This window comes from Amphichorda felina (assembly GCF_050947745.1).
Source record: "Amphichorda felina strain 45539 chromosome Unknown scaffold_2, whole genome shotgun sequence".
In the NCBI taxonomy this organism is placed as follows: Eukaryota; Fungi; Ascomycota; class Sordariomycetes; order Hypocreales; family Bionectriaceae; genus Amphichorda; species Amphichorda felina.
In genome coordinates this window covers 2,783,388-2,807,142 of record NW_028145048.1, presented here as the reverse complement: position 1 = coordinate 2,807,142, position 23,755 = coordinate 2,783,388, and the positions used below count along the sequence as shown (strand labels likewise).

General features: G+C 54.0%; 7 protein-coding genes across 7 annotated transcripts; 2 read left to right on the top strand and 5 right to left on the bottom strand.

The window, feature by feature from the left end:
* Positions 1-3,647: 3,647 nt before the first annotated feature.
* Positions 3,648-4,436, top strand: ACO1O0_002422 (regulator of G-protein signaling domain-containing protein; the record flags this gene model as incomplete). Its single annotated transcript, XM_083191891.1, has 1 exon — positions 3,648-4,436. One exon carries the CDS (start codon positions 3,648-3,650, stop codon positions 4,434-4,436), a length of 789 nt encoding a protein of 262 aa, XP_083053105.1.
* Positions 4,437-6,173: 1,737 nt separating this feature from the next.
* GUT2_1 (FAD dependent oxidoreductase-domain-containing protein) lies at positions 6,174-8,298 on the bottom strand (the record flags this gene model as incomplete). Its single annotated transcript, XM_083191890.1, has 2 exons — positions 6,174-6,325; positions 6,390-8,298. 2 exons carry the CDS (start codon positions 8,296-8,298, stop codon positions 6,174-6,176), a joined length of 2,061 nt encoding a protein of 686 aa, XP_083053104.1.
* A 432-nt stretch (positions 8,299-8,730) lies between these two features.
* Positions 8,731-9,366, bottom strand: PPM2_2 (cupin-like domain-containing protein; the record flags this gene model as incomplete). Its single annotated transcript, XM_083191889.1, has 2 exons — positions 8,731-9,183; positions 9,238-9,366. 2 exons carry the CDS (start codon positions 9,364-9,366, stop codon positions 8,731-8,733), a joined length of 582 nt encoding a protein of 193 aa, XP_083053103.1.
* Positions 9,367-11,359: 1,993 nt separating this feature from the next.
* Positions 11,360-12,148, bottom strand: PPM2_1 (S-adenosyl-L-methionine-dependent methyltransferase; the record flags this gene model as incomplete). Its single annotated transcript, XM_083191888.1, has 3 exons — positions 11,360-11,735; positions 11,797-12,017; positions 12,143-12,148. 3 exons carry the CDS (start codon positions 12,146-12,148, stop codon positions 11,360-11,362), a joined length of 603 nt encoding a protein of 200 aa, XP_083053102.1.
* Positions 12,149-13,245: 1,097 nt separating this feature from the next.
* ATG18 (phosphoinositide binding protein ATG18) lies at positions 13,246-14,812 on the top strand (the record flags this gene model as incomplete). The annotated part of the gene is made up of 4 exons (XM_083191887.1): positions 13,246-13,306; positions 13,368-13,522; positions 13,579-14,690; positions 14,764-14,812. 4 exons carry the CDS (start codon positions 13,246-13,248, stop codon positions 14,810-14,812), a joined length of 1,377 nt encoding a protein of 458 aa, XP_083053101.1.
* Positions 14,813-15,572: 760 nt separating this feature from the next.
* Positions 15,573-17,530, bottom strand: PPS1 (tyrosine/serine/threonine protein phosphatase PPS1; the record flags this gene model as incomplete). The annotated part of the gene is made up of 3 exons (XM_083191886.1): positions 15,573-15,880; positions 15,947-17,470; positions 17,527-17,530. 3 exons carry the CDS (start codon positions 17,528-17,530, stop codon positions 15,573-15,575), a joined length of 1,836 nt encoding a protein of 611 aa, XP_083053100.1.
* Positions 17,531-20,661: 3,131 nt separating this feature from the next.
* Positions 20,662-21,180, bottom strand: ACO1O0_002416 (uncharacterized protein; the record flags this gene model as incomplete). Its single annotated transcript, XM_083191885.1, has 1 exon — positions 20,662-21,180. One exon carries the CDS (start codon positions 21,178-21,180, stop codon positions 20,662-20,664), a length of 519 nt encoding a protein of 172 aa, XP_083053099.1.
* Positions 21,181-23,755: the final 2,575 nt, after the last annotated feature.

The following is a 23,755-nucleotide window of genomic DNA, read 5'->3' as shown; positions in this document are numbered from 1 at the left end:
ATGTGTCACCCACGAATGGCCAACATGGCGAGCCCCTCACGATGTCTTGTCTTCACCACCGGATGGCTTCGCTAACCTAGCCACGATCCAAGATTCCGAATAGTTCGCAGTGAAGATGCCGGGCACTTCGGAGATGAACTAATAAATCGCACGGGCGGCTCAGGCATTAGGCGTTTAGCTGTCCACTGGAAAGCCGTCCTCCGAAGCACTTCGGACTTCGGGGACTTGGACGGCCGATGATCTACCTAGTATGATCGGCAGCCCTACCTGCGATCCTCTAATCCACTCGGAGGCCGTCACAGCGTCAAGTGGACACGACAGTCGACAAAGCGTAATCTCTGTCTGGTAGATATTTCTCTGAGCCGTCAGCGACACTCAACCACACATCCACGCACGGAACGACTGGGGTCAAGTTGGCAAACCTACGAATACGGATAGCGTATCCGTACCTCCGGAGTATCTACGAGTGGTGCTAATATGTAGGTCTCTGCCTCCACAATGCAGGGTTTCCTACCAAGTCCCGTCCATGATACCAATGGTGCGACCTGAGGCGTCCACATATTTGACACGTTTCGATCGCGGCCGCGAATGCTGATGTTAAGTGTTAACGAACCAACAGCGGGAGACTGGCGCTTGACGCTTGTTGAGCGCCGCCGATCCATGTCGATGAGCTGCAGCACGGCCCGTTCAGGGCATGCCATCTCCCACCAAAGAGCATTTTAGCATTGGGCTAGGAGTCTTTCTTCCAGTCGTGGAGGGATGCAGTTTCGCCTCGCGACTGGTCCGCCTCGCTGGCTCCTATTGTGCCTACCTATTGTGAAGACAAGGGGAACGCAACGGAGGATGTCATTGGACACTCCCACCTGCATTTCCATCCTTCTCTCCCGTCAGGTCACTTTCCATCAGGTCACTAATGGGGCATGAGCAGGGTCTCATCGGCAAATTCTTTCTAGACTGGCGAATGGCGACCTCTTGCCAGAACGCCTCCCTCCAGCAGGGTGGTCACATTCTGGCCCAGGAAGACAAATAATACTCTTAACAGCCCAGTAAAATAGATGGGACGCCAATATGGATGTGATGAGGAGATGAGGAGGATGCCGTGCACGGTCACTACTGCTGTCCCTGCGAGGCGTGAAGCTGAGCACAGCATACCATATAGGTAGGTAGCACGCACTGTGCTAGGGGCTTGATTACTACTCGGACATCACATCACTGGGCACTCTCTGCCGTTGGCTGGCAGGAGCAACAAGATAGCGGGGCCCTGAAGACCAATTGCCACCAATCGCGGGCTGCTCATGTGCTTCGATGATTCTTCCACGTCTTCCACGTCTTCCACGACGCTGCGACGCTGCGACGCCGCTTTTGACCAGGCCAGACGGCCAGGTGACCGGTCCAACCAACACCATTCGCAGTTTTTCCGTGGGCCAAGCTTCGCTGTGCTAAAGCCTTGCGAAGCCGAGTCTGTGCAGAGAGCAACGCACTCGGGCCACGCCGGAGGTACTAATCAATAAGCCGGAGATATTCGTGAAAAAAAAATATTGAGGAGCCTGGGTCTCCCCAGGGGCCGAGCAGTGAGCGCCGCCGGCAGCCGGTGTCGCAAGCGAGAATGAGATCGGGCCTTGCCTTCCAGGTTCACCAGTAAACCGAGAGCCCAAGTCGCCAAATTGGCAAGTTCCGCTCCCGCAGACCCGCGCTGTGATTGGCCAGGAAAACCTTCTTCTAGCGTCCTTCTAGCGCATGACCCCTGGGCACGTCGCGTCCACTGAACCACTGCCACTGAACCACTGCCACTGGATGGCCCCTGGGGCCCGCCCTGACCGCCGCTCTTTGCCTCCACGAGTGCTACTATTATCGCCGATCATGTGCGTCGTAGGCCCACGGGAAATTCAAATTGTCTCGATCATCTTTACATAATGGCGTCCACGTATGCAAAGGCCTGTATTTCTACCGAAAGGGATGAATCACTTATGGGAGGGGCGAAAAACCGCATCATCCTTCTGAGCTCTGGAATCCCTATTATTCCCAAATTCCAGATGGATAATCATTTGGGCTGTAATAATACGAGAGGGGCTCAAAGGCGTGGGTGACGACATCTGATCAGCGCACCGTACATTAATGACACGCCCGAAGACGCCAGCAGCTGGATTCTAGAAACTGCAAGGAAGCCTAAAGCGGCGATACCGACTGTCAGTGCGCTGAGCCACCGCCGCAGCTTGTGGTGTTGGTGGTGGCCACTTTCCCAGCAAGGCGCAAGGAGTGGAAGGCCGGGTGAGAAAAGAGTGGGAAGAATGGGGGAGACCCTGGTCGTGGCTGCAGGTGGAGTCTTGGAGACTTCAGTAAAGTGCGACAGGCATGAGCGCCAAGTGCCACCCACACCACCCCCACTGCCACTCACATCACGCCCAAGCACCCAAGTACCAGCGCCCGCGCTCGCCGCCGAGAGGACGTGCCCCGTTTGCCAATGGGCCCCTTGTCTCGGCTTCTGGGGCTGCTTGTTTGCTCCGTTGCCTTTGGCAAGTTGGTTACTCCTCAGCGAAGCCTCTCCCGGAAGTGTCAAGGTATTATAGAGGGTCTTGTCTCCTCTTCCCTCTACTCGTAGCTTCAGTCCCCTGCCACGGTTCCGTTCATTCCATTCCTCACCTTCTACCACCTAATAATTCCTAAACACAATCACCGGCCTCTCCCAAGAACGACGTCAGCCTCTCTCTACCCCATCTGGCACCATCCGCCACCCATCCGCATTTCGCAACCTACATTGCAATTACTTCTGGGCTGGCCGTTGCCTGCTTGCTTTCGCCTACGCCTATCGCCCTTGCTCTAGCAGGCGTCCCTTCGCTGGACCTCCCGAGTCAGAAGACGAACCGACAACCCACGACAAAGATCCTCTCACGAATCGCACTCCTCCCACCAGTACAAAATAGACTCGGCGGCCCACCAAGCCACAAAGTCTGTCATCGACGCCCTGCCTGTCACCGCCCGCCGATTGAACCACCGCAACGGTATTCCTGACCCGTCGACGCTATTTTGGACACGACGCCTCTCTTTCCGGCTTGGTTGTCCGTTTAACTCTCGGCGGACCCGGCCCTGATCGATACCTGCTGGGTTTGGTCACGGCGACGCGCGGCGTTCTGATCTCGCTCACTCTTGCCTCACTGGCAGTCCTTCGCAACCAATCTGTCTGCCTGATTCTGGCGATTCCAACGCTGGAGTCTGAAAAGAGAAGGTCGTCGTCATTGCCTAGCTGCCCTTGACTCCTCCGCCTAAAGGCCTGTCCCGCTTCAACTAGGCTACCCTTTGCCACAGGTGCTGCCAAACAACACCGGGCACAAGGACACTTGCCTGTCGGATTTACATACCCAAGGGTCTCCCCCATTCGATCCCTCGTCTCGATTCTTGAGCGGAGATTCTCGAGTGCCTTTTCGAGGGATCGATTAGCGGGGATTACCCTAGGCGGCAACCATTAGCCAAAAGATATGATCAACTCGGGATCAAGAAAGTCACCGCCATCGCTATACCTCTCGCCGAATCCCTACGAATTGTCGTCGAGACCATCGTCCGCTTTTGAGGACTTCACTCTATTTGATGTAACTGATTCGAGACGTACCAGTGGCGTTTTTGCCTCGTCAGCATCCTCACCTCGATCCGCCATGGGCTCAAACCCACCAAACCTGACCGAGATCCTTCTCGATGTCGCACCTCCCCCGTGGACACTTAGCGCGTTCACAGCGTACCTTTCACAGAACCACTGCATGGAGACACTCGAGTTCACCCTTGACCTACAGAGATATGCCGCCGTTCATGATCAGATTCAAGCCGACCACATTTCAAGCACCAATTCCAGTGAACAGCTCTGTCGCCTGTGGGAAAAGCTCATGCAGGTTTACATTGCTCCATGTTCTCCACGAGAAATCAATATCCCCTCTCGCGTGCGAGACCGTTTGCTGCGTCTCCCCGGCAAGCCTGAGCCTCCTCACCCCAAGGAGCTTGAGGAGGCTGGCCGTATAGTTCACGAACTTATGAACGACTCTCTTCTCGTCCCTTTCCTAGAGTCAGTCAGCCCCATGAACCTAGACTCCCCCGAGCAGGGCCAAGCGCGATCACCTCAATACCCCCCGTACCTCGATGTCGGCACCGGAGTTGGCTCGTCGCCATATTCTTCGACCCACGCTTTCGATTCGGAGGGGTTGACGGATGACAGTGATGGGAACTCTCCCCCGCCCATGGAGCCCATGACTCCCCCGACGACACCTCCCACGCCTCCAGACTGGGGAACTTCATCGTCCGGTGGACTCCAGCGGGCTATGGCCGCTCACAACAAAGGATGGAAGAAAGTCGGCGCGAAACTAGGTTTGAAGCGCAAGAGCGTGGCCAAACGCCCGACGCCCACCTCGTCAGCGTCTGCCAACAGCTTGAACCGCTATAGCAACCCATTATGAGGGTTACAGGCCGTGCCTGTACCTACTACCTCACATCCCGTTGACCGACACCTCTCAGTTTCGTTCACTGAGTGGGAAGAGCCGCACCCTGGTCGACGGCTATCGTGCTCCGCCAATCCCATCATGGGCGAACAGCAGGACTCCGGCCAGGGTGCTCAACGTGTTGAAGGTTTTGTGGACAGCACGGTCGGGACACAAAATTCCACCTCTCATGGACTTCAATCAAACCCAATTGATGGGAGCTCCCAATATGAGACCTTGGCTGCTGCATATGAACGGACCGCCAGCGCTAGCCCACCCGGCATCATATCTTCGGGCCCTAACAGCGCCATCCCAGGCTCCTTATCCGGGAGCCCCTCCTTACCCTTGACCTTCCAGGCACCGGGTATATACGCGGATGACAACTTGGCCAACCCCGACAACATGACGGTTGATGCGGATGATAATAGTCCTCAGTCCCCCAGTTTGGCTCTGTCACCTATATCTGAATACGAAGATGTCTCTCACTACCTCGACGGCCCATCCGGCTCTGCTAACTCGCCTGGCTCCGATTCTCTCTCCTCCATGGTCGATGTTTCTAGCCCTAGCGCATATTCCCATGCGGCACCCTTCGAGGACATGTACGGTTGGGATGCCGAATGGGGACGCCGATCGGCTTCGCCAGTGTCGGACACCGACGCTGCTGTCGAAAACAACTATTCGAATCGGCATTCTTCTCTTTTGTCGCGGCGCGGTCGTGCGAATAAGCACGGTCTTTTACAGCGGGTCCTCAGTGTCGGCAAAGCGCCGTCGAGAACTTCAACTTCTCGTCGAGCCCGGTTTTCGCCCTAACAACTTGGGGCTCATGTTTCGAATAAATCAGCTTTTTAATTTGGTTCCTTACTGGACGTCAGCTGGCTCCCCGAACTCACACCGGAAAAGGAGTTTTGGCTGGCTCCGCCTCTCTCTCTATCTTTATACAGGAAAACTTCACTCATCATCACAACACTTGGATAGCATACACCGGCAAACAAAATTATAAAGGGATATGGTTGGGAAAGGAGTTTGTTTTGAGCGGATATTAGCATACTGTTTGTACCATGTCTACCTCACGAGTTGACGACACTTGGGAGCTGCTGTATCATGCAGCAGTGGTTCTCGGTCTGGTTCACGGATTTTCGGATTGTACGGCTACAATTGTCTTTTCTTTTTCTACATTTTGGGGGGGGGGTTGGATGAGGCGTCTTGAATTAAAGGGCGAGGAGACCAAAGATACCCAGGCATGGGACGGCTAGATCTTGTTTTCGTTCGAGCGATGATATGATGACGAAGGGGATGTTGTAACTAAAGACCAGCGACGGTATGGGTTAGCCTAGAACCTCGCGAGAGGTTGGCGGCTCTATCTAATGGTAATGAGACAACAATATCACAATCAAGATTCTCGAAACTGAAGTTTTAAACAAACTATACATCCTGGATACTTGTGCGTAGGCATCTTCATTAAATCGAAACTGAAGTTTTAAACAAACTATACATCCTAGATACTTGTGCGTAGGCATCTTCATAAAATCACCAACTCGAAATAGTAAGCCAAGTCAAGCCATCCTGACCCTGACCATCTGTGCGGCCGAATTTTCCAATCTGACAAGCTTACGGCTTATTAATAGGATGCTTCATAACTTACCAAGCCCCCTTCCTCGTTGAACGACACGGTCGCGACGCTGATTTTAGGCATCAGGTAGTGTTGGGTGATGATGTCTAGACGACCTTATCATCGGTGGGCTTGTCATGACGGGAGTACATGTTCCACTCAAGGGAGTTGGAGAAGTCAAGCTTGCGCTGCTCGACCTGCTTGCGGGTTGCCGAGAGCATAGGTCGTGGGAGACCCATGGACTGGAGAAAAGAGAGTGCTAGGTAGAGTTAGCTATAATGAAGTGACAAGACTAGGGGTCGCACTCCGGGGAGGGAACTCACTATCTTTCCACTCGAGGTCCTGGCGGCGGCGGTCCCAACCGAGTTCTTCCGTCATAATATCAATGACCTTAGGGAGGGCCTCGAGGGCAGCTTGGGCATTGAGGAATGATAGACGGGTACGGCGCGCGAGGACGTCGACGGCTGTCTGGGCGTACTCGTGGCGGACGGCATAGCGGATCTCGCCGTCGACAAAGGGGTAGAGACCAGAGATGCGCTTGCCACGGGCAGGGAAGCGCCGGTCTGTCAGGGTGCACAAGGCTGCGACGGTCCAGGCGCGGTCGCCGTAGGACTCGGTGAGGTGACGGGCAACGTCGGTCTCAACGCCAAAGTGCTGGACGAGAGGGATGAAGAGCGTCCGGCTAAAGCCGTGGGCACCGACAAGGCGGACTTTATGAGTCTGGCAAGAACCATCTAGAATGGCTCCGTCGTCGACGGCCTCAGTGCCGCTGACACGGGGTGCGTCAGGGACAGCCTTGGTCTGCAGACCGAACTCTGCTATGGCGGCGTCGACACAGTCCTCGGCCATCTGACGATAGGTGGTCCACTTTCCACCGGCACAGGTGAGCAAGCCAGACGGGGATATATCTACTAGATGGTTTCGGACAAGTGACTCGGTATTGCGCGCATTGGGGTCTTTAACGAGGGGTCGAATGCCTGACCAAGCTGCGAGGACATCGCCCCGGCGCACCTTCATCTCCGGGGAGAGGTATTGACGAATCTCATCCAGGATCCACGTGATGGAGCCCTCGTCTGGGAGGGGATTCTTGGAGATGGGACATGGCGAGTCGGTCGTCCCGGCTATGGTGTTGCCTTGCCAGGGAAGGAAGAAGATGACACGGCCATCGGATGTGGATGGATCAATGAGGCCCATCTTGCCGGGGCTGTAATAGCCCGGGAGCACAACGTGGACGCCGGACGAGGGAGCAACGATTTCCCTTACATTTTGGTCGTCCATCTTGCGAATAGAATCGGTGAAGGGACCGGTGCAGTTGACAACACACTTGGCACGGACGGGAATGTCCTCCGACTGGCGACCATCACGGCCAGAAATGACATCCCTAACCTTGGCGCCGCAGACGCGGCCGTTGGCATCCTTTATCAGTCCAGTGACTTCGGCGTGGTTGATTATCGTGGCGCCAAATAAGGCAGCGGTCATGGCTATCGATACGTTCATTCTAGAGTCGTTGTGGGCGCCATCATAGTAAACAAGGGCGCCTACCAGACCGTTCTGCTTGAGCATGGGGAATGCCTCCAAGGCCTTGCTGCGTGTGAGGAAGTAAGAACTCTCGATTCCCTCGCTCCCGGCGAGGAAGTCATAGAATTTAGTACCGGCCCAGTAATAAGGCGCCTTCCACCAGCGGTCGAGCGGCACCATGATGGGGAGCCAGCTGCTGAGATGGGGCGCCGTTTGCAAGAAGTACTTGCGCTCCTTAAGAGCCTCCCGGACGAGCTGGTACTGACTGTAGTCGAACTCCCAGACCGCCTTCTCGAGATAGCGGACGCCCCCGTGGACGAGCTTGGTGCTCTTGCTGCTGGTGCCGCTGCTGAAATCGTCGCGCTCCACGAGGGCTACCTTGAGACCTCGGGTGGCAGCATCGAGGGCAACACCCGCACCCGTCGCGCCACCTCCGATAACGAGCATGTCATAAGGCTCATCATGACTGCCCTGGGCGGCTACTTCACCGTGACGGCGCAGATCCGCCAGCTGCTCGAGGCGCGTCTTTTCTCGAGGGAAACGGGGCATCTTGAAGGAGCCATCGGGGCCATAGGTCGGGGGCGGCACGGCGGGGGACTCGGAGCCAGGTAAGCTGCGTGGGCGGTAGCTATAGGCGAGGGCGCTGCCTCCAACGACGAGGGCACCTGGTAGAAGCAGGCGCTGGAGGACGCCGGGACCTGGACGTGGAGGCATGGCTGGTCTGTCGCGTCTTGGACCGCGTCTTAGATCTGGGGGGGCTGGGGGGAAGGCAGGCAGCAGTGAGACAATGATGAAGCTCTCGGTGAGTTGCTAATACAAGCACGGAGGAGCCTCGAAGCGTTAAAAACAGTCAGCTCGGCCTCACAAGTCCCTTGACGTGGGGTTGCATTCGCAGCGTTGGAAGTTTGGCCGCTGCGTTGCCAAACGGCTGAGGTTGACGTCACTGCTCATCCAACCAACATTGCCAATCGTGACATGTGTCAATCGGGTGAGACGACAATGAGACGGACATCGCATATCTTCAGGGTTCGCGCACCTATTATCGTGATAAAATTGGTTCGATTTGAGGCCAATCAACTATTCCATAGAGCCCACCGAACCTTCCTTCGCCACAACCAGATATGCCATGGCAGCATTGCATCCCAGTCAGCTCCGTTCAGCAGCAGCCTTCAACTCATCCGCGATCCTAGACAGGTAAAAGCTTCGAATCTCCCTTGGTAGCTTCTCGAAGTTCTTTTCAATCTTAAACGCATCTTGTCGCCCCTTCTCGTACGCTGCCAAGTCTCTATTCCCATACACATCGCGCCCCGAAGAGTAGGCGCCGTCGAGATCCCGGAAGAAGACGTTGACCGCAACGCTCATATCGGTCGTCGGCGTAGCCGTGTGCAACCACATTGGTGGTAGGAAAAGCACGTCTCCTGGTTCGAGGATGACCTCGTGAGGCCGAGTGCCTAATAGGCTCGGGGAGTCGAGCGATGCGAATACATCGAGGCTGGAGCTGGATGCTCCTGGAGCAAACGACAAGTGGCTCACGTCGCTCGGCGGGAAGAGAACCATGCGTTTTGAACCGCGGATCTGAACATACACGTTCGCCATGACCTATCAGATTCCAATTAGCCATTTCAGCTGTATCTGGCCCATGTCGACACTCACATCATAGTGTAACCACATGTTGACTCGGCCCGAGAGCCTCAGTACGGAACTGAAAAGGTTCCTCCTAACAAATTCCAGTTCTTCCGGTAGCTGAAAGTCCTGCGATATACCAGGGAAATCTTCGTCCATGTTGGCTGGAGACTCTGATGGCTTTGAATGGGATAGTGACCTGAGGTAGAGGCGTCCTCCTTTCTGGATTCTCCCTACAATGTTAGCAAAGGTATCGGTGATGTATTGAAAATTCTTGGAGCCAAAGTCCATCTTCTCGTTGTCTCCTTTGCATTCATGTACAACAACCTTGAGTCTGGGGTCAGCTGGGATACGCCTTGAAGAATTGACAGCACGCTTACCTCCTTTTCCCTTCCTACCTGGTCAACCATATACTGCGGCGTCCAGGATTCACGGCATGGACCGATGTTGAGATCTCCAAAAACTACAGGCTTCCCACCGCGAAGACACTCCTCAAACTGCTCTCTAGAGCCTAATGTTATCCGAGGTACCTTGGTTATGCTCGCCTTTCCTTGCGGCTCAATGGTAGTATCGTCGTCTCGAGTTTTGGCCACAATCTTTGGTGACTCCAAGTACTGACACAAGAGACGGCATTGGGGTTGGTGCTTTGTCCCCACAAGATTCGAGACTTCGATTTCGTACGAGCTCGTTTCCCAGTATGTCCCCATCGAGAAGCACGTCGCGCCACCTCCGAGTACTGTAAGATTCGAGCCTTTTTTAATAACGGCGGAGCCGATCATAAACGGCCATTCTTGGGATCTTGAATGGGGATATGCCAACCCAAGAACATTACACCGACCCTGGGAGATGGTGATGAAAATGATGCTCTGCCCCTGTTGGACCTCATGCCCGCCCGTGCCTCCGCAAATTGCCGTACATGTGCCCAGATCGATGGCTTCGGCACCAAAAATCGAGAGTATATCCTTTCGGGGACCTTTCACCTCGAACTCCTCGAAGAATAGAGATGGCTGTCATAGTTCAGTCAGTTTTTTCCTGGCTCTACGAAGCCGAAGTCGAACGTACCTCGTCCTCACCCATATCGAGCCGCCACATGTACTTTTTCGAACTTAACGTGCCATCCTCACGAATGCCACCACAGATGATTCCCTCAAAGCCTTTCGCAGTGCTTGTTTCTGACGAGTTGCAGGCCACAGCACCAAAGACAGCCTCAGGCGGAACGCCCGAAGTCTTGCATTTCGCCCACCCCTTCTCGGGATGGAACACGAAGCTATCATGGGAGACCCCAGATGCACCAGTTCTACCTCCCATGACGAGAGCAAGCCATGAGCCCTTTAGACGGACGGTACTATGTCTGTAAAGAGCTATCGGGAGATCCCAAGTCCTTTGCCAAGAGGAGTTTGGTCCTTTCTTGAGTATCCAGCAATCAGCGAAAGCCTTTCCGGGTGAGGCTCGACCGCCTGCCAGGAGGGTACCACATTCCCCCAAGTCGGTCAGGGTTGAGCACATGCGAGTCGGAGGTCCACGTATGGGCAGCTTCCGTGTTGAGGCCGCATCGTCTAGAGCATACAGATCGTACGTGTCCGATCGACCGTCGCTCCCAAGACCAAGGATATGAGCTCCGAATCGTTCGCCTTCTGCCGTTGGAATAACGGTGACATTTCCAAATCTTCGTTTTATGGGCTTTGAGTGGGATATTGGCACCACTTTTAAGTCAATGTCCTCAACGTGCCCCTCGTCCTCCACAGGCTTTGGTTCGTTTGGAGAGTCATTCGCCCTAGCATGCATCACAAAGTAATGACGCCCGAACAACATGAGTTCCTCCCACTCATCGAAAGGTTCGATATCGTCTAGCGCAGCACGCTCAGCACTGGTTAGGAAATCATCACCTGACCAAGCTTCCCATAGATCCCAGATGTCGATGTGGCCCCAGCCCCGAGAACGAAAGCGAGCTTTTTGGCTTTCCAGTGTGGGATACTGAAGGACCGACTTGAGTGGCGTGTTAAGCTTCTCAAAGTGTTTGAGCATAGTCTGAGCAAAAGGGTGGTCTGGTCCTTGGGGTAGGATCTGCTCTAAAAGACAGAACTCGGCTGGACGGACGTTAACTCAAAGAGCTACCAAGAAAGGATGGGATACTGGAAGAACAAATACATTACTAACCCTTTCCGATGGAACTGGCCCACTCGATGACGGAGTCAGCGGACAAAGTGTCCATGTAGGTCACCGAAACCTCGGCAACGAAGAGCACCTCTGAGTCTGACAGTGGCACCAGAGAAGCAAGGGTGCGGCGGAGGGTCTCTAGCTCACGTAGGTCGCAGGCTACTTGGCAGTACGTAGGGCTCTTGATCAAGACAGCATCTTTGTCTGTCTCACTGAAGGAGACATCTGGGCCGAGAAGCTCGCGCAATTGAGGGGTTTCGAGGACGATTTTCCGCTTCTTGAGCATCAGATCTGGGTAGTCCACGTCCACAAAGAGGGCGTTTGTGCAGACATCGCCATAGCGAGCGTGGCACTGCCAGGGAAGGACATCGCTAGACACGTCAAGAGTTGTTCCCGTGATAAATTCTCGCAGACGATTAGTGTGTTGCTCACCTCCCACATCCCAGATTGATGACGACCTTCTTGTTGGCCGACGGTCTTGACAGGAACTGCCGCACAACTACATCAATAGCCTTGAGCCTGAGCCAATAACCTCTGTTGATGAGGGGTGCCCTCCTCTGCGGCTTCTTGACAAAGTAGCGAAAATAATGAGGCTCGTCAGGATGGTAGAGGCGCTCGACACTGCGCTTGGAGACGATACTACTACTATTGGTCTGAGAGTGTTAGTATGAGAACAACACACAACGTTGCTGATGGAAGAATCAAGATTTGTGATATATTGCACCCTTTCCCCTTTTTTGAGGCGTTGGGTATGAAGAACAGTGGCTTGGTCACTCACCCCCATGATCAGGTCGTCCAAGGCCTGTGACCTGGATGGGCGTGCAGGTGCCCCCTTAGAAGACATGCTGGGCCCCTTTTCTTGTCACAAAATCTTTGTTGCTTCGCTAGAACGGTTGTGGCTCATATTGTGTGGTCCAGCGTCTTCCTGAAAGATTCTGCGAGTCGAATTTTGGTTTTACCCAGGACTCCAGGGTAAAAATAACTAGTTAGAAGTCGCAAGAAGATGGTAGTTTCAGGGCCCTAGCGTGCTCTGGCAGTCCTGGTCGGAGGTATTGGATGATCGCCCTCCAGATTCCAATGTCTTGAGACAGCGACGCAGCAACAATTTTTTTGCTCGTGTTCCAGTCGTCTCGATCGACCCCGTCCGTCCGCAAACAGTGGCCAGCCAGGCCAGTCTTGCATGGTGGGGTTTTCCAGTTTTCCCCTCCAGCTCTAGTGTGAGCGACCAGGGCACCAAGGCACCTCCATGGCAGCCCACCTACCTTCACAGGTGGGACCCTGCAGGGCTACCTACCAGGTACCTACGTAGAGTCCTATAGCGTTCACCTGCACCACCACTATTACCTAGGTATCCGTAGAGCAGGGACCAAGAGCGCTGCTGCCCGGGCGCTACAGGTTCACTGGCGTGAGGTGGTGGGATCCAATCCCCCCAAAGCGCAGCTGACACCCCGACGTCAGTGAGGCACACCGCGAACATCTGGACCGTGAGGCGCATGGGCGATCCATCCCGTCCCCAACCTCGCCAAACCCGCCAAACCACCTCCACGGCTCTCTCCTCTGCCTCTCCAGGCGCCAACCGCCGGCCATCTCAGCCTCAACCTCCACCATCTCTTTTACTGCTCTTTTCTTTGAGCCGTCCACCATAACGGTGGCCTCTTTAAACCACTGCTCGCACCTCCGTCTCGGCCACCCCATTCCATCTGATCTCGGCCGCCCCCAAGAGCTCCCCACCCCCCACCAACACCCCGACCATCCTGGCCGACGTCGTCGCCAAGCTCGACTTCACCTCCACCTCCAGCGCAAGGCGCCCGGATTCACCCTCATTCACCCTCTTCTACCTTCCCGCGCCAAGGTAGCGCACCCTGCGCGCGATCGTCCGCCATGGCTGCTCCGACACTCAACTTCATCACCTTTAACCAGGACCACAGCTGCCTAGCTGTTGGTGAGTGCAGCCAGAAACCGACACCATGGCCGCCGCATCGCTAACAGAAGCTGGCATGTAGCTACGTCCAAAGGCTTCCGCATCTACCATACCGATCCATTCTCCCGCATCTTCAGCAGCGATGAGGGCAATACCACCATCATCGAGATGCTCTTCTCGACCTCTCTCGTCGCCCTAACTCTGACCCCCCGCCATCTGATAATACAAAACACCAAGGTCTGCCCTTCCCGCTGTGCTCAATCGGTTCGTCTCTGACAATTCTTCCATCGCAGAGAGCTTCCGTGATCTGCGAGCTCACCTTCCCCTCCGCAGTCCTCGCCGTTCGACTCAACCGCAAACGACTCGCCGTCGTCCTCGAGGAAGAAATCTACCTCTATGACATCAGCAACATGAGCCTCCTCCACACCATACACACCTCGCCCAACCCCGATGCTATATGCGCCCTCTCTCCCTCCTCCGAGAATTGCTATCTCGCCTACCCACTTCCCGAACCGCGCGAGGAGACGGACGTTAGGAGACCGTCACATGCTCCCCCGCAATCCGCGTACGTGGCGCCTACGTCCGGAAGGGTCCTCATCTTCGATACTGTTACAATCAAAGCCATCAACGTGATAGAAGCCCACCGAGCACCCCTCAGCTGCCTGTGTCTGAACAACGACGGCACGCTTCTGGCTACCGCCAGCGAGACGGGTACCATCATTCGGGTATTCTCTGTCCCAAGGGGCCAGAAACTCTACCAGTTCAGGCGAGGTACCTACCCCTCCAAGATATATAGCATGTCTTTCAACCTCAGCTCCACCCTCCTCTGCGTCTCTTCCACATCGGACACAGTTCACATCTTCCGCCTCGGAGCGCCGCCAAACAACCCCACCCCGGGCGGAGCGCCGATCGAACCTCCCAGCCCACCGCGACAAGATAGATGGTCCAGAGGCCGTAGCTTCGACGACGGCGAGTCGCCCGGGAATAGTGCGACCGAGTCCCCCAGAAGCGACGTTGCCGAACTAGCTGGGGGAAGCAACAATGGAGCTGGGAATGGCGGGATGAACCATCGTAGGCAGAGCGGTTCATTCGGCAGCATGCTTCGGCGGTCCTCGCAGATTATGGGCCGAGGCGTCGCCGGCGTTGTGGGTTCATATCTACCCCAGACGGTGACGGAGATGTGGGAACCCCTCCGCGACTTCGCCTTCATCAAGATTCCCAAGTCGAACCCATCGTCACAAGTCTCCCGCATACCTGGTGCAGGCGGTAACGCGCCACCCCGTAGTGTCGTGGCCATGAGCAGCAGCAGCCCCCAGGTCATGGTCGTGACGAGTGATGGCGGTTTCTATGTGTATAACATTGATATGGACAATGGCGGCGAGGGGTTCCTGGTTAAGCAGTTTTCGTACGTATTTACTTCCCCGCCCTCCATCGTTTACAGTCTAGGCATTCGAAATAAGCTAACATGACACCAACAGTGTTCTCGAAGGAGACGATAGGAACGATGCCTCGACGTACGGGAACTAACAGCTCTTATGAGCATACTTCTGGATATGTGCCACTTGATTGAGCAGCAGTTCACCTTCATCTCCCGGTGGCTATAACCTTTCCACCACATTCCTCATCATCTCATTCTTCTAAGGAAGCAATGAGAGAAAGAAGTAGCATTGGGCAGGAGTTCTCTCGTTTATCATGTTACCCCGCCATCTGATCATTTTATTTGTCATTCTGGTGTTCGGCGTGAACTTGGAGGTGGCGTCGAAGGCTTTCAATGTCCCCATGAACATATACTACCCCTGTGGCTACCACTCTGAATAAATCCAGACCCCTTTTGTAATTGCTCTCAATTTACATTCGTGACAGTGTTAATGGAGATGCTTCTGAAGGGAAAAAGTTGAAATAGAGAAGTTAGGCGTAACTAGAGTGTAAAGGACATCCTGATCATGCAATCGTCGTATTCATGATCAACCTCTTATAAACAAAGACCTGATAATGTTCCCAATACAAAGGTTTGCGTATGGTCAGCGCCGCCTCAAGTAACGGCCAACAATCCAAACTCCAGGCACCCCTTTAGCCAAGATATCCCCATTGCTAAAATATATTCAAGATCCAGATCCGCCACTTGCTAGCTGCCATATTCTTTGATGCCGCTGGTTATAAGTGAATGATAGCTGTAGTGCTCCCTCAGCATGGCCCATAATCATGATCCAACTACCCACCGGCCGACATACGGCAGCGGTGTCCAAACTATACGTGACAACAGTAGAGTTATATAAGGCGCCTCACATCACCTAGAATAAGGGCGGTTCATGAGCGCAATCTCCCGGGTGATCTCACCCCACTCCATCTCGTGCTTCACTGATGCCGATGGGTCGCCGTGCTGCTGGAGCTTCTCCTCCCAGCGCAGCAGTTCGTAGGCGAAGCGCAGATGTGGCTGGATAATCACGTTCAGGCGTCGCGCCCGAACGAAGCAGTAGGCGCGGGGGAAGGACATGCCAAAAGCTCGCATCACCTCGGCGATGCAGATAGTAGCGCTGCGGGACACACCGACGCGGCAGTGGACGAGAGTTGCTGTGCCATTTCGTCTTCCGCGATCTATTATAGGAACAGTAATTAGTTCACAATGTTCTTCCTCTCTGCCAGTTCATTTAGGTTACTCACCAATGAATTCGAGGCAGCGAGAAAACTCATCTGTCAAAGGATCGATGCCATTATCTTGCACGCCCTCGACGACGCAGACATTGTCCTCCCCCCAGGTTTCCAGGTGGCCCTCTCGCCACATGGCTGTCTCTCCGACGCTGAGGAGCTGGCAGATCCCCAGCTCCCGAAGGAGGTCCGGGTTGTTAGCGTGACCGAGATTGCCCAGGTACAAGTAGTCCAGGATTCGACTAGGCAACGACCCGTCCAAACCGGGAAGCCAGCTAGGCTCGTGCGTGGCCGTGTCGGTGATTTCAAGCAAGCTCTTTCCAACACACATGGGGGACTCGGAGAGCAGCCGGGGGGCGAGGGCTTTGAGAAGAGCCACGTCGCTTGGGTAGGCGAAGAAGTTTCTACCTTTGATCTTGTGAAGATCCAGCCACGCATCGGGGACAGCTCGGCCAGTACTGAAACTGAAGTAGGCAATCCCCAGCATGGTAGATTCCGTGTATCCATCACCGCAATGGATGAGAATTTTCCGAGGCGTGTGTAGTGGAGCATATTCATCTGTATCATCCTCGACGGATATGCATGAGTCCCCGTCAGCGTCCGTGTGAACAAGAGTGTGCGGGCGCGTGCCATGAGATAGATGATATATCCACTTGCAAGTGTCGAGAATGGCATCTGCTTCGGCATGGCTGTATGTGGGTGGTAGAATGCTTCCCGATGAAGGGAAATCGTGGAAAGGCTGGGTGACTGTCTCCGACATGCTCTCGGCGACGAGCTGTAGAGCCTCCGGATTCAAGCGGCCTCCGTCACTACACTCAATTAGAATTTCATATTTCCTTTCCTCGAGACTCCCGAGTTCCGGCGTCGGGCCCATGAAGACATTGTGAGAGATCTCAGATGCCTCCGTCATGTCCCACATCTCCTTCCTCTCCTGTTGGACAAAGTCGAGAACTTTCCCAGTCACGTAGCCATTAGAATCAATGGCTACAATGTCACTGTGCTCCTCTTCAAATTGGCTGAAGGGGCTGGTGCAGACAAAGGTGTTGTACTCGAGGAATTCGTCCTCTTGTCCCACATGTTTCTCACGCCACCTGCCTCGGGCTGCCGCAAAGTCCCACGCTACTCTGTGGGCATGGTCAGCATCATCGCCGTACACAATGATGTCCGATGTGAGAGCAACTTTGGCAGGTTGGATATGGAAATTGCGGACCGAGAAGCCCTCCCTGGGGTCGGCCTCCAAGAAATCGGGGTTGGAGCTAGTATGGATCAGCTCTTCGGGGGCGAGGGCTCCCTTGATGCGAGAGACTGTCAAATCACCATCTGCTTTGACAACTGTAACTCCTCTCAGGCAGCATGGTGCCTTGCGAGTAGTATGTTTCCGCGCATTGAAGAAGGCTTGCTGGATGTGATTATGGGGGTGCAAGCCGTGGAACCAGGGAAATACGAGGGCCGGGTCTGGAAGTGGTTGGCGAGAGAACCCGTCTATCGCATGAGCAACGTCGCTGGCATCGAGCTCATAGACGGACAATGGGCCGGAATCTAGTTTGGTATAGGGATGGGGAGGATATAGAACGGAGTTTTGGGCACATTGATACCCATCCTTGGGGGTTTCGGGTGGGGTTTCGAGCTGCTCCGTTACGGCTGGTCCAGTAGGGCAGACAGGAATGTGTTTGTTTGGAACGGGAGCTTGCTGATGATACTCTGACGATGATGTCGAATGGACGGCTTCGAGAGATAGAGGTGGCGTAATGGGGCCGTCTAGGGCAGATGTCGGCCTATGAGGAGGGAGTGGTCTCGTAAGAGCAATAGTAGCCATAGTACTGGCCAATTTCAGGTTGCTGGTGCCGAGTTTCGATATAGAATATGCTAGTGGAAGAGATGGATGAGGTACGGAATCCGTATTCAAGCCGTTCAGCCACAGGGTGCTAGATGGCAGTACGAGACTTGTCAGCATTGACGTGGATCACCCCACAGAAGCCAAGAATGGTGCGACTCACAGGGCTCCTGGCTTGGTAGACACGGACCCCGATCAATCATGCCTAGCTTAAGGATATCGAGGTCGACGTGGGGATGGAGCCGCAGGAATTATTCCGAACCAAGAGATCGATCGTATGCCCAAGCGGTTAGGCTCCCACAAAATAAGCCGACAGCGGAGATGAAATCGGAACAATGATAGCGGAGTTCGACAGAGAGGCGGAGGACCAACGAGGCAACAGAAAACCAAAGGAAGTTGGGCAGGCAGCCAATTCGTTCTGGAGGGCGATGGCGATCGAGATGGGGAGAGGGGTCAAGATGAAGAGTAGTATAATTCAGGGTACGCTGATGTAGGTTGGATCGGAGATGGACTGTTACTGACAATCTGGATTGACTGATGATGAGACGGCGAGGTCTGCTCCTCTTCCTCGATAGATAGTGCCTGGGTTTGCTTTTGGGCATATCTCGCCCGCCATCTGGCCTTCACCGTCCCTTGTCTGTCCAATTGATCGTCGAGTGATAAGCGACAGCGCAGGGATGGAGGGTGGCACGGGCCAATCAATGTGACGCTAGTGAGGCCTTGGAGGCGGGGAAGTGTCTGCGACCAATAGGATTCCCGCCTGCCCGTTAGTGACGGATCTGCGAGCCAGACAATCAGACAATCAGACAACCAGGCCCACCTCAAGCACCCCCGGCCCATGACACCAAGGCAAGCTCCCAAGCTTCCGTTCCACTGAAGGGACACCTGGAGAACCGACTCGGAGGGGCCGATCTCGATACATCTTGCAATAGGACTATTACACGCACTCGTCCGTACGCAGTTCTACAACATACTCGCCTCCCTCCCTCCCCACCACGGCAGGGCATAGCAAGGACATAAGCCAAGACCACGCGTTATCAATGGCGACCGGTCATCTTGGTGGTGGCGCCTGCAACCAGTGCACCAGCTGGTTCCAGTTCTTGAGGTGTTGCATGCGCGGCTGCATGGTGTCCCTCGGTGAGGACCTGTGAGATGTTGGCGCCGACGGCCCAAATGGCCAGCTGCCTGCAGCCTGCGTTGTTAGCGCCCCTCAGGGACATGCCAACATCAAAATCCCCGCTCCATGATCCATCAACCGTTTGGGCTGTCTGGGAGAATGGGACCATCCCCGGATTTCCAGGCCTAGACCCAGACCCAGCGATGTTGTGGATTTGGATCAACAAACGTCGATGCTGTCATTCGGTCCAGCCAGCTATCGCTAGGGGCCGGCCGCCTCTATCTTTAAGAAACCTTTCTCCCATGGCACACAGCCTATCCGTACTCATACTTGCATCGTCTGATTCGTGTCCACCCAGCAAGCTCTCTCAGTTCTTTCTCAAATTGCAACCACGTACGTATTAGGTCATCGTTTGTCTCGATATCTAGGCGCACGGCTCGTTACATGATACTTTCCCCGCCAGCCAATCTCGCTTAGGCCTAAATTCAGACTCAACACGCGACCCAAACCTTCTCCTCGTCCTTCAAAGGCACCTCCAAGGCACGCATGCCATTGCCAGTCAAAGAGTCTCTGGAACTAACTCATGGGGGCAACCCCTCCGACCCTCAAAGACCCGTCACCTGGCTATCCGGCTAGTGTTGGAATACCAATTCCCAGTCCTCCCGGGATTCAACTCAATTGGAGGTGTCACAACGACTTTGTGCAGGGCAGGGGTCACATTCGGGAATCGGGACTCACATGGTGTATCGCCGGCTTCTTCGTTGCCACATGCGCGTTGTCCAGAAACCCCGTTTCGCTCTCCAAAAGGACAGGTTGACATCAGTGAGGGCCCGGGGCTGAATCGGATTTGAACCTAGCCGGGTATTATACCACCATGGCGATCATGGTAGTAGTTGTCTATCAACGCTGCCATCAACCACAGCCGGTGAAACGGCTACTTGAGTGACGCTTAATTATCCCTGAAAGAGGATATTCAACCCGGAGCCCAAGTAAGATGACCCTAGGTCCCAGATACCCAGACATCTACATACCTACCCAGGCAATGTTTTCTTCAGCTGTCTGTAGTTATGGGCCCTGGGCCAGGGAACCAGATCGGGACCTCGCCATCAAATTTACCCCAAACGGCACAGGCAAGTTTTCCGAGTCTCGGAGGTTTATCACAAAATATGGGAATCTAGCAGTGCTAAGCCCAAGCTCTACTCATATTCATCTTAGCCATGGACAAATTCCGTCGGGACACCATGTGCCCAGAGTCACTCAACGAGATGGTAGTAAACGGCGGCCCCAAGCCCAACCCCCACAGCCTAGAAGAATGCAATCATCTCGTGTTATTTTATCAACTTCTTCTGAGGTTCTTCAGCGGAGGTGGTCTCCGTGGGCCGACCATCTGAACCGACTTGCTCGTCATCTTCTCGCTTACGGCGAAAAGCATTTGTCGGGCGGCTTTCGTGGTTCGTAATTCTTCTACAGTGTCTAACACGTTACAGAATCGCCTCGATTAAGGTGTTGCAACAAAGTTCTTGTTGAACCTAACTAGGTTGCCTGGTAGGCTCAAAATGGGATTAATGGCCAACCCAAACATATTCGGCTCCACAACTCCCATCCCCAGCGAACGGTATCATCACTCTTTGTATTCTTCAAATGGGATTCTCAAGTTCCACGCCAAAATTTCGGGATTTGCCCCTGTTTCTCTAAAAACAACACAGGTGTCTCCAAAACGAATTTGCCATCGCCCACTGAAAAACGCGCCCTTCGATCCATCATTTGCCCATGGCAGGTTTAGAGAACAGCGGCGACGAAAGCAGCTATGGCAACAACAGTAATGGAGGCACCAGTCGCGCGCGGAGCAGCACCTTCGTCGTCGTCGTCGCCGTCGTTGTCGTCGGAGGCCGAGGGGGTCTCCCAGACTATCTCTTCGCAGACGGTCGGGCCCCCAGGGATCTGGTCGAAGATGCTATCCAACTCCGGGACATCGGTGCAGGCTTCCAAAAAGCTGGATAGTCCCTCGATATTTTCCATCCGCCAGCTGGAAATCGAGGACATGTATGATGTGTACTCGGCGGCCAGCTCCCCCGTGGCAGTGGGGATCGCACACGGGGTGGTGGCATCAGCAAATTGGTCCCCAGAAATGAATTCTTCCAGCGCGGCATCCGGTGTGGGTATCGTTTTGATAGCAGTGCTCATGTCATACAGGACATCTTTGCACTCCGTCATGTCACGCTTCCCTTCGGCCCCAGCAGCCACGGAAGGGACAGCAGCTGCGAGGAGGGCAAAAATATGCTGACGCTGGATACGCATCTTGAGGAGCCTTTGTTTAAGGTATTGGATGAGAGGCTTATAGACAAGCTAAGTCAATGGAGAGCAGTGAGAAAAGAATTGGTCGATGAGGGAGGTCCCAGGGAGTGCGCACGGCAATGGGGGAAACCGGCAGATATATAATACATCGCCCCCTGTCCCCAATATTAGAGTCTATGATTTTCTGCCTGACCCATTTCTTGAGACTTTCTCGTGAATAGGATTTGTTGGTTGAGGCCTGTCAGTACTACTAATCATTGATAATACTCCGTTTGTCTGTCTACGCTCGAACCCTTGTTTGATTCAATTTTCGTGACTTCTTCGCAGAGAGGAGCGAATGGGGGCTATAGATCGGATTTCAGCAATACAATTGATAATTTTATGACTAGGATGTTCTAGTGAAGAAGCCGGGGTTCGAAAAGTGAACATCGAGTATGGAGGTAGCTGACCCTATAATCGGAAATTGTTGTCAGCGTACTAACAGCAGCTGCTAATGGATCCAAGATCATAGCAGGTAAGTTAAACAGGGGTTTGAGTGTAGTGCTACGTATACTACGGAGTAGTAGTAGGCACCTCATGACGTAGTACTCGTAAGTGCTAAGGTAGTAGACCACACGGCAGCGCCAACACTGCCAGGGTGAAGCGCTATTATTATCAAACAACTTGAATCTCAAAACTCGGCGGCTACTATAAACGTACTAGTTGGTAGGTATGTACCAAATGAGATTGATGCTACCTGCCCTATTAGGTACTCACCCATGCATGTTTGCTGCCCTTTTGCAGCGAGCTAAGTACTAGTACGACGGAGGTGCCTTCCAAAAGTCTTGTCGCCCCCCCCCCCCCCGGTCAGGATAACGCACCTACCCACATATTAGGCAGGGAAGCGGGTACTTATAGCATTTTACTACATCGTATGTATCAATTCCCCCCGACTGATGACTACTAGAACAGCCCTTCGAAGCGTTACGGCTACCGTTCAGACCCTACCTACCTCTCGTCTAGGCGTCTGACCTAGCGAGTATTCGCGTAGGCTATTAACCATGGATTTGATCCTTCGTCTCGACTTCCTCGACCTAGCGACGCCTTTTTGCTAATGCTGATCCCTCTTAACAATATCAAAGGTTAGGTTCTTCATCCTAGAGACTAGCTCTAATAGCTAAAGGAGGCTTATCTGGGTAGCATCAATTGCCTCGTTGAAATCAAAAGTAAAACGTCAGAAACTCGTAACGTTACACGAATGACTGTAATTACTAGTAGCCTTAATTTTCATTCTTCTTACAGCGAGTTTGCTCATATAGTATATATCAAGGGAATAGTTGATTAAGTTTTTGTGTACCTTCAGCCGGGCGGTGATTTATCGGGATTCCAACTTGATCCCCTCCCCTATTTTATCACGACGATATAATAAATGCGAGCGACTCTGGGCAAAACTGCTCCCTCTCAGCTCCCCTCTCAATGGCTAGCAGACTTGAAGTCGTTCTACTAGGGCTATAGAAGCGCTATACAAAGTACATGATTAAGGTTTAGATTCCCAGTTCCCAAGCGCGAAGCTGAGATTCTCCCTGTCCCTTATGATTCAAGACTAGCGCGATCTAAAGGTGACGGGACGCTGATGCTTGATGGAGGAAAACACACTCGTCAAGAGCAGTGCAGTCACTCGCCTGCTTTATGGATTCGATCCGAGCAGTCGTGGATTTCTTAATTCGCCTGGCAAAGCCGGCATAACGCACAGTGGCCTAAGCACTGACCCAAGTCTAAATAAAGTCTGTGATCGCCCATTCAGGTTAGTACTTCGTTCTACCGGGATTGTGAGATTATGCTGTCCCGTTAGCCATAGGGCTGACCAGTTGTACCTAATCTAAACCACCATTCACACAAGCGGAGTCAGCCACCACTCTTCGCGATGGCCAGATGGCTCCACTGCCCAAGGCTTGGCTGTTTGCCTCCTTAGGAGCCCCTCCCGGGCGCCTCGAGTGTTCCAAGGTTGCATTGCATCATGCTCTCGTACTCCGTGAAGTGGGCGAGGATCGCCAACGACAGCAAGGACGGCAGGCGCAAATTGCAAGGGCGTCGGGTTAAATCTGAGACTCTCAAGCCCAGATATAGCTCTTCCTCAGCTTCCTCAGGCTCGCCAATCTCGACATCCAAACCACCGCCAATCACTTTCCCCAATATGCAGCACCACCAGCTTTCGGCAACACCGCCACCGTGGTCCGTCACCACCACATCCCGACGCCCTGTCAAGCTGGCCACCTTTGGTCCGCCATCTTCAGCTGACTGGCTAAGGTGTCAAAGCTAGTGGTGACCCCGATATGCCCTTGGCCTCGACACCAGCCTCTCTCCTCGGATATTCGCACGCTCTCTCTCTCAACAAGAAAGATTCACCGATACGGGCCACACGGCATTTTCTTTTGGCATCTACCGGAAAACAACCCTCCCCAACCGGCCCCCAAAGTCTCACAACCCAGATCGCGACCCCTTGAGTTATCCCACCACCCGAAGACACATAAAGCTAATGTACACGACCAGGCCGGGCTGAAGGTTCGGGAGGCTAGTAGCCAGTGCCTCCACTCCCATG